At 37.2% G+C, this 17,189-nt stretch overlaps 1 protein-coding gene across 1 annotated transcript; it reads right to left on the minus strand.

The window, feature by feature from the left end:
* Nucleotides 1-1,072: 1,072 nt before the first annotated feature.
* Nucleotides 1,073-16,213, minus strand: LOC136248185 (uncharacterized). The gene is made up of 13 exons (XM_066040001.1): nt 16,040-16,213; nt 7,548-7,728; nt 6,658-6,702; nt 6,531-6,602; nt 6,415-6,477; nt 4,388-4,405; nt 4,264-4,332; nt 4,160-4,213; nt 3,721-3,845; nt 3,338-3,578; nt 2,201-2,317; nt 1,321-1,496; nt 1,073-1,267 (listed from the first exon to the last, which is right to left on the minus strand). The coding sequence occupies exons 1-13, from the start codon at nt 16,208-16,210 to the stop codon at nt 1,073-1,075; spliced, it is 1,527 nt and encodes a 508-aa protein (XP_065896073.1). The 5' UTR covers nt 16,211-16,213.
* Between the last annotated feature and the right edge of the window lie 976 nt (nt 16,214-17,189).

Raw genomic sequence — 17,189 nt, forward strand, 5'->3', positions numbered from 1 at the left:
ACAGCTTAGCTGTTTTTGATTAGATACAGTACTGCAAAAAAAGCTCACTATATATTATCAAGAGTTTATAATGTGTAGGGAGAGTATCGAACTACGCTATACCCTGTGAAAAAGTAGCCCGCACACCTTTGTGTTCTTTCTTAAATCTAACCACTGTTGATTGCCCACATTTTAACACCTTCTTAGTTTTGGTTGGGTGGTCCACATTGAGTCTCTATGGCTAAAACCCCACCTAGACGTGTCGCTTCACTATCAGAGCTGTCGAGGACTCGAGGCCTCAGTTGAGGCCATGGAAGAGCGACCATGATGAAACCTCGAACGAGACACCACAAGCGAAGTTGATATTTATGGCTTTCCAGGTTAGTTGGCTATGTCTTTCCCTTTGTGTTCTATGCAGAATGCCAAATATAATGCATATTACATAATTACACAAAACATGTGCTTCCTTTCCTATATTACCTACCTGTCTTTCTAAAAACAGGTGTGCGTTAGAAGATAAGAAACAGTGAAATTGCTTGACAATTTTCTTAATTAAAAAGTGTAGATAAATTACTTGCGATACTATGATAGTTTGTTTTAATGGCTACCAGTGTTTGTCATAGGTCAAGTGTTTTTCTGTTATTTCATATACAATATATACTAGGTAAGCATTCAGTACATAGTTCTATTACATGTATATGCAATACATATGAATAACCGAGTGTACACAGTAGCCAATTAGAACATTCAAAAGTATTAAATGGGCATGCACACATGCACACATGCATTTATTAGTATGTACCATACAGAACACATTAATGAAAAGTTGAGATATCAATTCACAGGCACTATACTCAATTTGGTGGCCACTGTGATGAGTATTACAATAAACAAATTATAGGTGGCAATATATACAATTGTATTTTATTATTTATTTATTATCTGGTTTGTTTCAAAAGACAGGGTTGCACCAAAAGGCTCAGCCTGTACAAGGGTGCTTTCCCAAGGTACAAAACCGACATACACAACACACAAATACATTATACAGATAACTAAAAACAAGCACAGAAACAAGAAATCAACCAAAACGATATTATGTGTATTTACCTATGGGTGCTCCTGCTGCATGAGAACAAACACCAGTTATTGATGTTGGGAAGAAAATGGAATAATTTGAGTCGGAATATAACATAGTCTCAATTTTGTCAGGAAATGAACACTCAGAGCCATCAATTGTGACAAACCATCGTGCACAGCATCGAACACAACGACGATTAATAATGTTACTCTATATTACATACAGTATGTGACATCAATATTATATATAACATTATCACTCACCTCCCATGTGATCCTCAATACTGTATGGTCCTCTGCTTTGTTAACCCTGATGGTTGTCAGCACTCCTAGGTTCCTGTTATTTCCGGGACCCAAGTTGGCATATCCCACTTGGCAATGGTTGGGTTTGTATGTATAAGATGGAGGAGGAGTAGCAGGTGTAGTTACCGTGGGATTCCCTATAGCAGCAGCACATTTAGCACATAATATAACATACATTAAGTTGAGCAGTCATTGGTTTTTCAAAAAGTTGATTTTGATTTTTAATTATTATATCCACAAAGCTATTATCTTCCTAAAATACACTTCCAAACAATAGTTATTAGTGATTTGTATTGTTTAGCCTTTGCTAATGTATTGACAATTCTCCTCCCTAGTAAAGTAATGCATTCTGAAGGGGATAAAAGAGGGTTGCAGTATAGCATGACATTGCTAATTATACATTATAAAGCATGTTCATTTTAAAAGGCTTTTGGGTTGCAATCTCTGAAGATTCTCCTACAGTGTTTATATTGCTGTATTCCCACCAACATCTCAGCGCTAGAATTTTAATCCATAACTTGACTTGTGAATAAGATACTAGCTTTATACGTGGTCATATTGTACTTCTAACATAGGACTATTGCTTGCTGTAATTTTAAAGTGATTGGTTAAAAGGTGAAGACTTATGATAGTAAAACTTTGATTACTTGTAAACTTTACCATATGGAATACATGATTCTACACTATCCATTACAAAAAATCAGTTAGTTACTTTTTTTGTACTGTCCTGATTTCTCTCAGGTAGTTAGACTTTTCACATATGAGGCGATTCAAAGCAAAATAGTTGACAAGTCAACTAGAGCCATGCATGTAGCCACACAATACAGCATCATCAACTTACTCGGTGGCACCTCCTCTACAATAATCCTTGACTGAGTGTTCCATCCAGTGAAAGCATTATAAATGAACCCATTAAATCCTGGACAGTCCTTCAGGGAGAGTTGAATACGATGCAATCCTACAACAAACTTTATTGATTGCTCAGAATTTATAGGTTGCTGTGCACTGTAATATTTTTACTTTGGAAGCATACAAAGGTATGTTTTTTACTCTATAATGAAAACAGAGCAAAAGGAATTTAAATTCATGTCACGTGACATGCAAAATAATTTAAAACTTCATGTGTAGAATTGTACAGTATATAAACTAGAGCATAAGCAAATGCACTGAAATTTAAAGTTGGTTCATTTAAGAGCATTCAAACTTGAACATTTGAATCCTGTTGGCAGGCACCATAAAATTAGGTGCACAGCAGCTGCAAGTGCTACAGGACATGACACATGAAACACGTCAAATTGTTTACCGGGAATACTAGTTATGGGTGTCAATTATCAAAGTATTGATAGTTTTTCATTTAAACATTGAAATAAAACTGTGCAGCTTATCATGTGGTAATACCTGATATCAGCCTCTGAGATTGTTATGGAGGTTTCACCATACTAATTAACATGTACATATTGTTAGCCTTTTTCACAATAATAAGCATGTAATAATAGAGTGAGTCATTCCTTGTGTCAAAACATACATGTAGTTAGCCTAGATCAGGTACTGATAGGAAAGACAAACTTGTGGTACATGAGACACTGGATCAGCTCAGCTCAGGTCAGTTATCACTACCACAAGATTATGAATGCAACCATAAAAATCTATCTATACGATATTTATGCATACCTAATTTTCCTATATAGCACTGTTAAATCCTTCTTTATAATGTAAACTAATAGCTAGTACATGTACATATGTACTTACTTACTTATGTGCATTACAGGTTGCAGATAAGTCAACTACAAGAAGGATTTAACAGTGTATGGCATCAGCTACTTACTATACACACAATTATACATACTACTGTAGTTGTGTTCATATAATCCCTTGGTATATGACCTGATGCATTATTTCATGATGTAATACTGTACGAGTTTGTCTTTTTCATCAATGTTTGGTCTACAGTAGGCTAGCTGCATGTTTACACACTGACCAGCACTAATGTTCATTCCACCAGCTTGCTCACACATTCCAGTGAAGTGAGAGTGTCTAACAATCAGGTAACGTTCACCCTGATATACAAGTGCATCCACAGGTCCAGGACTGCTACACTGCTGTCCATCCACAGTAAGGTACCAGTTCATACAGCATACTGTACAGCCAGCAATACGCATGTTACCATCCCAGGTCAGTCTTAACCAAGTGTCATCTCTGTGCTTCATTATGCTGCAATCCTGTGTACCATACACATCATTAACATAACATTTCATCAACTAAGTATTCATCATCAAAATGATTCAAGCATGATGTAATGCACCGTTAGTTTTAAAATGAACCACTAACTGTAGCTGTATACAATGTCATTTGACCACTTACAGCTATCAGGCCATAGTCCTTATCAGAGTTCAAGCTTTGAAAGAAGCACTGGTTCCAGTTGTTATTTTCTGTTTCATTTTCTGAACTACTAGGTGAATCAGTTGATCTTGCTGGATCAGTATTTCCTATAGCAATAATTACATAACAAAATTAGCTAATTACTTATACATCGAATTATATCGTGAACTATTTCATTACTTGTAGTAAGTGATAGTATAGCTACATATACTGGTAAAAGATTTTAGACTTAACACAACAGTTCGCTTAAAACATTCTGAAAAACATAAATCAGCAGAAGAAAATCTAGAAAGATAGCATGTAAGATGAACTTTGAAGCGACTCAAAACGACTATACAAATATGCCTCAAAGTTTAAATAGAAGATATCACAAATCAATATGCATGTAATGCACAGCCTGAACACACGTATAGGCGTATACCTTGCTCTCCTTTAGCACCTTTGCTCCCCTTTAAACCAGGCTCACCAACTGGTCCTTAATGTAATACTATAAATATTGTTGATTTGTGAATGGATAATTAGCACCTCTTAGTCCTACTTCACCAGTGTTAGTCATCCCAGGTGATCCTTCTCTTCCTTTTTGACCTCTGGCACCTTGTTACATAGCACAATGGATTACAAATTATAAAATTTATATATATGGACAAACCTTGATCTCCCTTAACACCTGTAAGACCAGGAAGACCTAATAAACGATTATACTACTATATAGTAAATTATAACCTTCATTACTGCTAGCTATATAAAACAGGATACATCATGCAACTTTAAATGAAACATGGCAGCAACTATAAACGTTTCAAACTGCAGATATAGTGGTTAACTCATTAATAACTTGTGAATATATACTACAATTGGGTTGGATATATACTGTATCCAATGTGACAGACACATCCAATACTGGGCACCAACCTATTAAAGTGACAGTGCGCTGAAGCATCAAGCATACAATGCCAGTGACTAGATTGGTTACAGATACGCTTCTTATACAGTTTATTTCTAATGTTGTGTAATAGGCAAAGCATAGCTGAAAACAAAGTGTAATGGCCACCTCCCTTTCCATTATGTGTAAGAGAGAGTAAACTTTCACTAAGATGTAAACACATACAACTACAATTACTGTACATACAGTGGAACCACTCTTAACAAACTCCCTAATTAAGGACACAATAGAAAAAACCTCCATGATAAGGATAAAAATTTTGGTCCCAACAGATCTGGTCAATACATTTTTTTCCTCAGTCTGAAAGAGGAAAACCTCTATATTACGGCAAAAAGTAACCAAAAATTCTGGGTCCTAAAATGTCTGTAATAGAAAGGTTCAACTGTATACATTCCTGTACCTCAGACACATGTGACTATACTGCTTGAAAAAAGATGGAAACAGTAGCGTAGACTAGATAGATTTATGCACTTTTAAAACAATTTCTTCTGAGAATGTATGTTAAATTGGGCTTACATTTTGTACTACTGTAGTCAGTTACATGGGGTAACACTTGTGGGTAGGAGTCTACACACCACTGATCTCCTATAATGTGACTTTAGTGGGGGACTGACACCAACTGGATCCAACATAAATCACTTGGAATCTCAAAATGGAATCTGGAATCTCTGATAAAATGAAATCTCAATGATTGTTCTTAAGTCTGATTCCAGTCTGACAAAACCGGGCTTATCGCCCATGTCAGCATATTCGATTTTTCACCCAGGACACACAGCTACATGAATAAACTATCTAATTCCACATTTAGACTTGAATGGTCTGCTTTTGCTGGCTGCTTTTCCCAAGCCCAGTGGCAATCCGTACGTGTGGTGTGGGGCCTTACTGGAGCACTGGTCAGCCTGGGAATGACTGTATGTGGCTGTACAGCTCTGTGGTGTTGAATAAGTATCTCTGCTGTGAATTTCCTTTCATTTTAGCCAGTTTTGAGACCTCAGTGGCTCAAAACGTGGCCTAATTCATCCCCTGGCCTTCCTTTTCAATTTTTGAACACCATCTTGCCCGCCTTCCAGGGCCCCCGCCTCCCACCCAATTTGCAGCTCGCCTGATACAGTCAACCTCGGTTTAAAAACTATCTAAAATGGCGGGAAACTTAGTTGTCGGCTACTTGCACAGTGGATGCTCTGGAAGGTAAGGAATTGGTGTAAAACTTGTGAAAATTTGGTACACATAGCTTCAACCATTGGCGAGCTACAACACACTAAATACTTAAAATCGGCATTTCTCGATACTTTTAAATAGGCGATAAGCCCGGTTTTGTCAGACTGGGTCACATATTAACTTGTGTGCTGTGTTGCAATCAGTTTATAGTCTCGTGAGCTCTGTGCACGTGTCTCAACTCATTTGTACACAGGCCTCATCAGTAATCCAGAAGCCAGCCAAGCACATAAAAGTGTCAATATATGTGTAATCGGCTATGTAAATTGCAAAATTTGGAATTGGAATCTTGGCTTGGAATCCGCAATCTTTACAAAAAAATAAGTGATTTTCAGAATCTTACATGCGATTTTTGGGTGGTGTTGGACCCCTCAGACTTTAGCCATTACTGTTCAAAATTTATCATTGGAAGCTGACCCCTAGGCTCTTGCATATGTAACTCACTAGAACAATTGGAAACCTCTTTTGGCTTTGCCCAAACTGTCATTCATGTGAAATGCTTATACGTACAGCTGTACCTTGAGCTCCCTTATCTCCTTTGCTTCCCTCAAAACCAGGTTCACCAAATGGTCCTGGTAGTCCTGTTTTAATACAATTATTATTGTTGACATATAAAAGGTAATTAGCACCGCACCAGTGTCACCCTTTAGTCCTTTTTCTCCAGTCATCCCACGTGAACCAACACGTCCTCTTCTACCTCTGGCACCTTATTACATAGCACTACAATGGATTATACGTTATAAAAGTTTGCATGGACAAACCTCGATCTCCCTTTGCCCCTACTGGACCACGATCACCAGGATGACCTATTATAAAAATACATTACCACATCTTGTAAAAGTTAAGTGATTAGTGTAACCAAACTGTAGGATGCAAAGATTACAATTAGACTAGGTGATACACATACACATGAGCCTTGCATGTAATATAGATTTTAAAATAATGAGATTGTATGTACTTATTTCTACTGGTAAACTTAGCATTTTGGGATTGTCTATGATAATTATTATGATCATGATGTGTGGGAAATATTAATATTTGCTGAAAATTGCTTGTTGTGTCTTGAATGAACTGGTCCATGGCACTATATATCCAGTGCCTTGTGTCCACTGAATAATAGATTCAATATCTCATTTATACCAGAAGACTTGTTGATATAAACTCATAGCCAGCTCATGGCAGCTGGCACAGAACCAGTTATAGTGACTACATCATGCAATTTTGCTTCAGACAACTTACTGTAATGCAAAACCATATTCACATCATTGTGCACCCAGATGCTACATTACACTTACCACAATTGTAGGCTTGATCATAATACTGCCAAGTGGAAACTGAGGCTGGTTTTTGAATGACATTCTTGGGCAAGAATGCTGAAATCTCCCTTAGCCCTACTATACAGTACTACCAAAATGTATAATTTAATAATCGCTGCTACTGGGATTGTAAACGTGGAGAAAGATTTATATATACAATAAGTTGACCTAAAGATGAAGATCTGTATATAGATCATGAAGTGTACATAGATTAAGATCTGTATAAGCAGTTTTTGCATTGTGCCTTATTGTTTTGTAAACATTTGGTTTGATACAATCATTGTTCTTCTGGATTAGAACTTTTACAACCAGTTGAACTAACAACGTGTGTTTACCTGGTTCTCCTCTGAGTCCACGACGTCCATCATCACCTGTTGGCCCAGGTAACCCAATATCACCTTGTGGTCCTGGAGGACCTTCATCTCCCTTTTGACCCTTGGGACCTGGTACACCATCTTTACACTGACATTGATCTCCTGACTGTCTCTTTGTGGTGTCATCATGGTTGTGAAAATTCTATAATAGACCAATGTAACTAAACACAATACAAAAGTTCGCAGTGTTTACTTATGTAATGGATTCATATAAATCCTCAACACACATGTATATATGACCTGGTCTGTGAAAAGGGGTCTTACAGCTTTTCCAAACTGTCATGTTTGACTAATCATAACTCCTCATGTTTTCAGCCTATCACCTTCATATTATACCAAGCCATAACGCTATGTTAGAGGTATAAGGGAACCAAATATAAGGGTGATACCACATTCACAAGTCAAGTTACAGGTTGTCAAGTACATTCAATTGAAAAGGCTATAAGACCCATTTTCGCAGATTGGGTCACATATGCTTTGCTCAGGTTCAGGCATAATTGCAAAGAGTAGTGTTGCATCGATAATTGGTTCAACAATCAGTATTGGGCAGATATTGGCTACTAGCTGATTAATCGGTTTTGATTAAATCAAAGCTGATGTTAATCTCTCCACTGCACTGTGTAGTATGATGATGTGGGGGAGGCTAGACATAAGCTAGTTGGAATTTTATTAAGTTATGTATTGATGGTTTAGTGGTGACTACAAGCCATGCCCATAATAAACTGTCAGGTTTTAGGCCATGCCCAACAGTAAACTGAGGTTTTAGGTTTCTATGTAGTACCAGCTACTTGTCTCAGCTGTATAGCAGTAGTAAAATGTACTTAAAACCTGTTTACCAAGAGCAACTTTTACTTGTGGCCTCTAACTTTATATTTTAGCCTAGAATGAGCTGTATATCAAATGCTTATGACACTAATATGAGTCATTTAGTAATGATGAGTATGAGTGCTAGTGTTATTAGTGCATATCGGATCGGTTATCGGTATTGACTAATTCTGTTGCTTAATATCGGTTATCGGAATAATCGGCTATTTGGATATTGATGCGACACTAACAAAAGAAACTTAGAAAATCTAAAGGTATTAAGAACCACAAGAAACAAGAGTTGATATTAAATGGAATGTAATAATTGCAGCATAATACAAACTGTACAAGTGTATATCAAGATACACAGTAGTGTGTCATGCAGCCAAGAATGCTGGTGTGTATATACACATAATTGAAATAAGATGCAATTTTCATGCATGCATAGCTCTTATAGCTGTCCACCAGAACACAACAAATTTGATTAAATTCACTCCAGTCATTTGTGAGATATCAGCAGCCAAAGTTGAAGTTTTGTTTACAAGGGGTGAACATGGTGAATGCTCTATTAGAGTACCTTATCTACAAATTTTTATTTGTTTGGTTTTGTTTTGCAATTCTGTGGCTGTTACTTTTTTTTGTTTTTCTAACCATCAAAAGGCACTGCTATGTAGGGATGGGCAATCATCCAATTATCATGATAATTCTGATCATTTTGTTGGCAATAATTGACATTGTCTAATTTTTCATCAACTATTGATAATTGAAATTATCATGTTATAATCAAAGAATTTTCAAACAGAATAAAAATATTTTTGATATTCATTAGTGGACAATAACCATGATAATCGTGTCGGTGATGATGGCTCATGAAAGTAATCATATGGCAGAAATGTCAATACCCCCCCCCCCCCCCCCCCCAACTTTCCACCATACGTATATAGGGTTTGTTCATGATGCAGTGATGACTGGAAGTGCCAAGTCATGTGCACCAAATAAACTAAACTACATACATAACTACTGTATGCTGTTAAAGAAACTACACAAACACAGCCAAGCTATGAAAAAATGGTGCGGCCTGTAAAAGCCTGGGTGAAAAAGTTATGAAATCAAAGGTGGTGGCCAAGAAATGGCTGCAATGATGTTAATGCTAAAAAAATTTAATAATGCACACAGTCATGATTAAATTTTTTAGCATTAACATCATTGCAGCCATTTCTTGGCTGCCACCTTTGATTTCATTACTTCTTTCACCCGGGCTTTTTACGGCTGCACTATTTTTCACAGCTTGGCTGTTTTTGTGTGGATTTCATTTCTTTTTGTACTTTATAATGCCAAAAAACCAGCCTATGGCTGACTTTGAGGTTTGTTTTTACTCACATTTCTTCTTTTCTATGCAGACACAATGATGATGATGACAGACTTATAGGTGTATTTCATTGCATGATTTAATTCAACATTTGATAATATTATTGTAATATTCTAATAGAGTGCACATTTTTGAGGACTTCTAATAGAACATACATAGAATGTTCTAGAACAATCTAGAACTTCTATTGGTAGATCTATGAAATTACAAACGTTTGATCATAAGCAGATATAAAGCAGAAATTAAGTGAAGTGATCAGCCAATGTAGCAGTGGTTAAGGATGCGGGTGTTACGTATGGAGGTCCCTGGTTCGAACTCTGGTAAGGTTTTATTCGACATTTTTTTGTACACCTTCTTTACCCATGGTGACTGCTCTATTAGAGTATCTCGATCCCACGATTTACACTTGTTTGGTTTTGCTTTATAACTTTGTCGCTGTAACTCTATTGCTATTCAAACTATCAAAAGGCACTGCTATGATGATCAGCCTATCTATACACCAATTTCCAAGTTATTCTTATACTCGGTTTACCTTGTAGCCATGACAAAAGTTTGATTTTTTATGTGAATAAACGCTCACAACTCCTTGGATATTTCTCAGATTCACAGCAAACTTGGTACGTGAATCCACCATTACATGTTCTTAATTTGTGCCACTGATCAAGACAATCGAGTTACACATTTGCATTTTATAGCAATGTTTGCAAAGTGTGCAAAAATAAATTGTTGAAGTCCCCATAATGGCATAAGAAGAAAAAAATGAAGTAATTGAAACGAAACCTTGAACACCCATATCTCACAAATGGCTGTTGTGAATTATTTTAATCAAAGTTGCTATGTGGCCTACCCTACCTGGTGGACAGCTATAATGCAAAAATGGTGTACTTTGGAGAAGGGCCATGGAGCTATGCACACATGAAAAAGCTGTTTTCTTTCTTCCTGTCAATATACTTACAGTGTGGTGTGCCAGCTTTCTTGGCCGCACGACACACGCTTTTTCACAGGACAGCATGTCATCTTCTGAGGTCAGAAGTCATAAAGCAGACCTTATCAACGAAAGTTACATTTCATTATCCCAGAGGCAGGTCTGGGCGGATCTCAAGATTCCCTTTTCAAGTTGAATCTCGAACAGGAAATCTAAGAGAGAAAGTGCACAGAGAAAAACAACAGAACACAAAAGATCAATATACTCTAATAGAACAGTCATGAACCATTAATGAACTATACTATAACATCATGTGATAATAGTGCACATAATATGGGCTGTTTACATGCCATTGGGTTTGGTTTGGTTGTTACATGATATGGGTTTAAAGTTCAGTAAATGGTGGAAGACACACATTTACTATGAGTGGAAGGGCTACAAACTACAAGGAAGCAATGGCGTTTGTAGTCATTGAGATTGTCGAATAGGTGTGTTTGACTTTTATAATCTTTTATATAAGTATAATGTTTTACTGCTGGTACTTTTCTTTTGTGGTATTGCACCTGACTCCACCCAACATAATATGGCCTAAATGGGCATGTGATATCAATCAGCTGTTCTTGAGACCTCACCCAGAAGACACAAAATGAACTGAACTCTCCTCCCCGCACTTGGCAGTATGAATTACGGAGTGACACAAGAGTTAGCTGTTTTAGTAGTTCTTCAACTTGATCAGGAAGATATATATGTGATGAAAAAGTGCTCCATCATTAGTGATAGCTACTGTATGCGAGGAATTTCGAAGTTGTGTATGTAGTAAGCTAGATCTACAATAGTGTAGTATAGCAATAAGCTGCACAAACAGCAATGTCATTTACAACAGGATATAAACCACATTATTCAATGGACTAACAATGGCAGGTGAGCCTAAAGATTGGCAAGTGTGTTTTACTTCCTTGATCTTACAATTATACTTTGAAAAAGCCTATTATGCTTTTGAGCAGTGCTCAAAAATTCAGCCTATTATGCTCAAAATTATGCTTTCAAAATCAAGATTATGCTCTAGAGTTGGCTGTTTTATTAGAGTATATCAGTCTTTCCTGACTGTTGTATTAGAGTAAGTGACTGCTCTATTAGAGTTTCTCGATCTTTTTTCAGTGAAGTGTAAATAATCAGCCAAGAAACAATAAAAAATAATAACATTGCATATTTTCTTGATATTAAATGCAGTATTAAGGTGCAGTGTGTTCATGTTTTGCCGTATTTTGGCATGTGCATTGCACATTTAATTATATAAAAATCTTGAAAATCGTCCTATTATGCTGGCATAATGCTTGATGCTTTTGCTAGCCTACTATGCTCGAAATTATGCCGGCATAATTGGCGCAAGCCTACTTGCTCTGGATCTACCTCATCACCTGAATTCCAGCATTACAAAGACAATCAAACAGTCACCCATACAAATCAACATCTTTATCTTGGAGTCCATCAATGTCATTCTCTCCACAACATCATAAACAATGCAAAAAGAGTCATTAAATGTTGTGAGAGGTAACCTAAACTAAAATGTGATGAATCAGTAAAATCTGCTGCTTACTTGGCAACCAAAGCTACAATATTCATCCTCAGTTTGACATCCCCATTAAATTTTGTCTGAAGACATTCAAGCTATTGAGAGGGTGCAGAGCTAGATGCATGAGTAAAATCTGGGAAATGTGTCCGACATGCTTTCAGAGTTACAATGGCCAACACTAAGACACAAATCAAGACTCACAATCCTATAAATTATGAAGGAGTACATAATTTAATTTCTCTAGAGATACCCACTTACATCACAGCAACCACCATTACCACCACCCACTAAGCAACATCCTTTCCACTTTAATTCACTTACCACTAAAACTGATCATCATAACAGCTACTTTCTAAAACCTTTCATGATTGGAACTTGTTGCTTATCCCTGCTATCAAAGCTAGTACTCTAATTATAAATCAATGAAATTGTTCATTGTTTATAATGTATTTGTAACACACGTATCAGTAGATTTCATGCCACCTGAAGCCTGGCCTGATTGTATGGTCAACCATTGGATGCTTCTAGTTTTGGTTGAGTAGCTATAATTATTGTAGCCATTGGGTAATAGCCTACACCAGATTATCAGAGTAAGTAAGATAAGAAAGCAATTCTGAAGCTGAAAGTCATCAAAAATATTCCAATAAAGTGACAGCTGCAGGAAATGCTGCACTGTTGAGGTCATTATTGGAGGATGATTATTCTGATAGGACAACCAAACAGGTTTATGAGAATAGACTGGGTGTTTTCATCAGTAAACACAAAGCTAAAGTAATCATTGAGGACATTAGCTATGTGGGTGGATGGAACCAGTGAAGCAAAACACTTGAGGTCATGGCAAGCCATGGAACAGGAGTTAAAGTGAGTAATAGTTTATCACGTTTAGGCTTCAGAGATGTCTGGGAAGAGCAGCGGACTTGAAATAGATGGCCGTCTAGGTCTACAAGGCGATGTACACTATATTATGGCAAAGAACACAAACTGAATTAATGGATTAATTCTTTTAACTAGTTAACTAGCTGCTATATACCGTAGGCTACAGAAATAAAGCTTACTTCCTGTACTGCTGTGAGTCTCAATGCAACAAGTTGTTCAGATGTCTTAACAATATATGTGACCCAGTCTGGGAAACCGGTCTTATCGCCCATATCAGCAGATTCAATTTTCCACCCAAGACACAAAGCTACATGAACAAACTATCTAATTCCACAATCAAAATCAGCTACTATTGAGTGGTCTGATTTTGCTGGCCACTTTTCCCAAGCCCAGTGGCAATCTGTATGTGCGGTGTGGGGCCTTAATGGAGCTCTGGTCAGCCTGGGGATGGTTGTATGTGGCTGTACAACTCTGCGGTATTAAATAAGTATCTCTGCTGTGAATTCCTTTCATCTTAGCTGATTTCGAGACCTGAATGCCCCACAACTTGGCCTAATTCATGCCTACACTTTCCTTTTCAATTTTTGAACACCACTTTGCCTGCCTTCCAGGCCCCCCCGCCTCCCACCCCTTTTGGAGCTCGCCTGATACAGTCAACCTTGGTTTTAAACTATCTAAAATGGCGGGAACTTAGTTGTTGGCTACTTGCATAGTAGATTCTCTGGAAGGTAAGGAATTGGTGTAAAACTTGTGAAAATTTGGTACACATAGCTTCAACCATTGGCAAGCTACAACACACTAAATACTTAAACCGGCATTTCTCAATACTTTTAAATAGGAGATAAGACCGGTTTTCCCAGACTGGGTCATATACCGTATAGCGGGTTTTTATCGCGAGGACTTTAATCTCGTGTTTTGGGTACTTCGCAATATTAAAATTCGCGACATATTTTATCACATGGAGTTTGTTTATCGAGGTTTTTGGGGGCTCCTGTGAAACTGTCATGTTGGAACATTCAACCTTGCGTTCAACAGCAAACCAGGTGCTTGTTTGTACATAACAGCTTGCTGATCGTTCATTACAGTTCGATCAGTTGCTCGTTCTCCTACACAACACGTGTTTCTTCAACAAACACCACTGAATTCAAACGCGGCTGCCCTACCCATTTCCTGGCAAACTTCAGGGCCATTCAGGTGCCTGCATTAATTCATCATGGATACAAGCATAGATACAAAGAAACACGGCAAAGAGAACAAATTTCACTGCTTTCCATCTCGTACACGATAAATTCGCACGAGGAATTTAAAGTCGTGAATTTGTCACCTCGTGAGATTAAGTGTCGCATGATTTTATTTTCGCAAGTAAATTTGTCCGCGAGAAAAACCCACTATACGGTACTGTATTAAGTTTCTTCATAAGAGAACTGCACACATCAAAGTAAATTCTGCATATACTAATGCATACATGTTTTATAGCTCTTAATACATATATTCTTGCTGGAATTAATGAAACTCCACTTTTATTGTTGTTGTGTGGGAGAGTTATAATTATTTAGCACATCATCAATTAGCACAAATGTGATAATTGCTACAGTTGATATAGCCAGAGCAAGTTATGTAGGAGATACCAGAACCTAGTCCAAACTACTGTAATAACTGAACACATAATTATTATTTCACTAAATTTCCAAATAACAATAGCTTATAGCTTTCTACCAAAGATATCAAGTAAAAGAAGCATATGAGCATGAGAATTGTAAAGCAGCCTTAGAAATAAGTATACTATAGGCCGATAGTACTGCATGATTAGGCCTGTGGGTTTGACCAAACATCATAAAAGTAAAACATTCTGAAATTCATTTTTACAGTGTTTGCATGTAACATTGTTCCCCGTCACAACTCAAATCTCTTAGTTAGCTGTAGGCCTAGTTAGCTGCACCAAATTCAAATTAGTATAATATTATAGCAGATCATGTAAATCCACAGTTTTATTACAGATGGAGGCACAAAATGGCCAAGTGATAAGGTAAATGTATTAGATATAAAAGTGGCAACATGATACTCTAATAGAGCAGTCTAGGGGCTGCAACTTTTGTACAAGATTTCAAAGCTTAAAACTTCAATGTTGGATAAGATTAGATATCGAAATTTCTACAACCTGAGTCTGTATGAGATTACGCTCGGAGCAGTTACAGAACAGTGGAGTGTATAGCTATAATAATAAAATTAATCAGGGACTGATCCAGGGGGGTTCAATGAGTCAAAGTGTACTTTATGAGCTGTTGCCAAGTTTTTCTCTAATCAGTACACTAAAATCAGTTTATTGGTCAAACAAGTATTCACTGCAAACACAAGACACTTAATTTACTATTCTTCTTTGCAAAATCAGTGCTACCCCAACATCAAACAGACGCCTAAAAAAATTATTATCATTTTATACTTTATGAATTTCTAAATACCTAAATCCATGTCTAAATGGTTAAGATTTAAGAGACAGTAATTATACTATTACTGCTAGCTAGATAGCTAGACTGAATTTGCAATTTATCTTGTTCCAGAGTGAAACCCCACCTCTTTTTAAAAACTGTAGCTAGCTATTCGCCCTAGTCTCGCGTAGCCAGGCTCTTTTCTTTCTTTTGTGTGGGGGCGGGGAAAGAAAAGGGTCTGGTGAACATAGTATAGTATCGTCGTTAAACTACAATCCGAAAGCTGCACAGTAGAATCCCCACAATCTCGGGATAGCCCAAAGACGATCGATGCTATACTATGTTAACCAGACCCTTTTCTTTCCCGACCCCACACAAAAGAAAGAAAAGGGTCTGGCTACGCGAGACTATATCACCTCCCACCCACATCACAGTTTTTGCTACACTAGGTGATGGGAAACAATTAGCAGTAATGCTCACCTCAACGTGTTCCTGTAACTTCAACAACAGTTCCCTGTCATACTCTACTTGTTGTTGTAGTAAATCCAGTGATGACTGGAAGTACCAAGTCACACCAAACAGTAGAACTAGACTAACTAGTGCTAGTACTAAACTAACTACTACTACACTGTCCTTGCTGGTAGCAGTCATTGAGTTCCGTAGATTAGTGTATAATAATTAGACGGCTCGCCCACGAAATCCTACGACCTTTGAACTTCCGGTTTCTACACAGGTGATCTTTTATCCACTTTCAGAGAAATCGATCCGCTTTGTTCCATGTATTTTAGGTACCTAGCTATATTGCAATAGTTTGTATGTTTGCTAGTTATGGGATTCGTAACAATACCCTCAATTGGATTCAGAATTTTCTGACAAATAGAACTCAACAAGTGATTATAAATGGATATAGCAGTAGCCCTAGTAATGTGATATCTGGAGTCCCTCAGGGGACGGCCTTAGGGCCATTATTATTCCTCTGCTATATCAACGATCTACCTGGTAATGTTAAATCATCTGTTAGGCTTTATGCTGATGACGTGTTACTCTATCGAGCAATACATTCTGCTGCAGATCATGATATTTTACAAGACCTGCATTCACTAACACAATGGGCAAAAACATGGCAAATTACGTTTACTTTATCCAAATGTGAGCTACTGCGCATTACAAACAAACAAAACCCCTCAAGGTATTGTTATCATATGGATGGTGAGGAGGTGAGATCAGTGCCTAATGCAAAGTATTTGGGAGTTATTCTGGATGAGCATTTAACATTTAATGAACATATTAAGAAAATTGTTAATAAAGCAAACCAAGTTAGGGGTTTTTTACAAAGAAACATTAGTTCTTGCCCAGCTAAGGTGAAAGAAGCCTGTTATATATCTATGGTGAGACCAGTTGTTGAATATTCTAGTGTTGTGTGGTCACCTTTTACAAATAAAAACATAAACTTAGTTGAGTCGGTGCAGCGTAGAGCCGCAAGATTTGTGACTGGTGATTATGGTTTTATGTCTAGTGTCACAGGGATGTTAAACTCACTTGGATGGACATCTTTGGAGTGTAGGCGAGAAATCTCACGGGTTATCATGCTTTTTTAAATATTACATAATGAAACATCCATTTCCAGTTA

Source organism: Dysidea avara, chromosome 1, assembly GCF_963678975.1.
Source record: "Dysidea avara chromosome 1, odDysAvar1.4, whole genome shotgun sequence".
NCBI classification, from domain to species: domain Eukaryota; kingdom Metazoa; phylum Porifera; class Demospongiae; order Dictyoceratida; family Dysideidae; genus Dysidea; species Dysidea avara.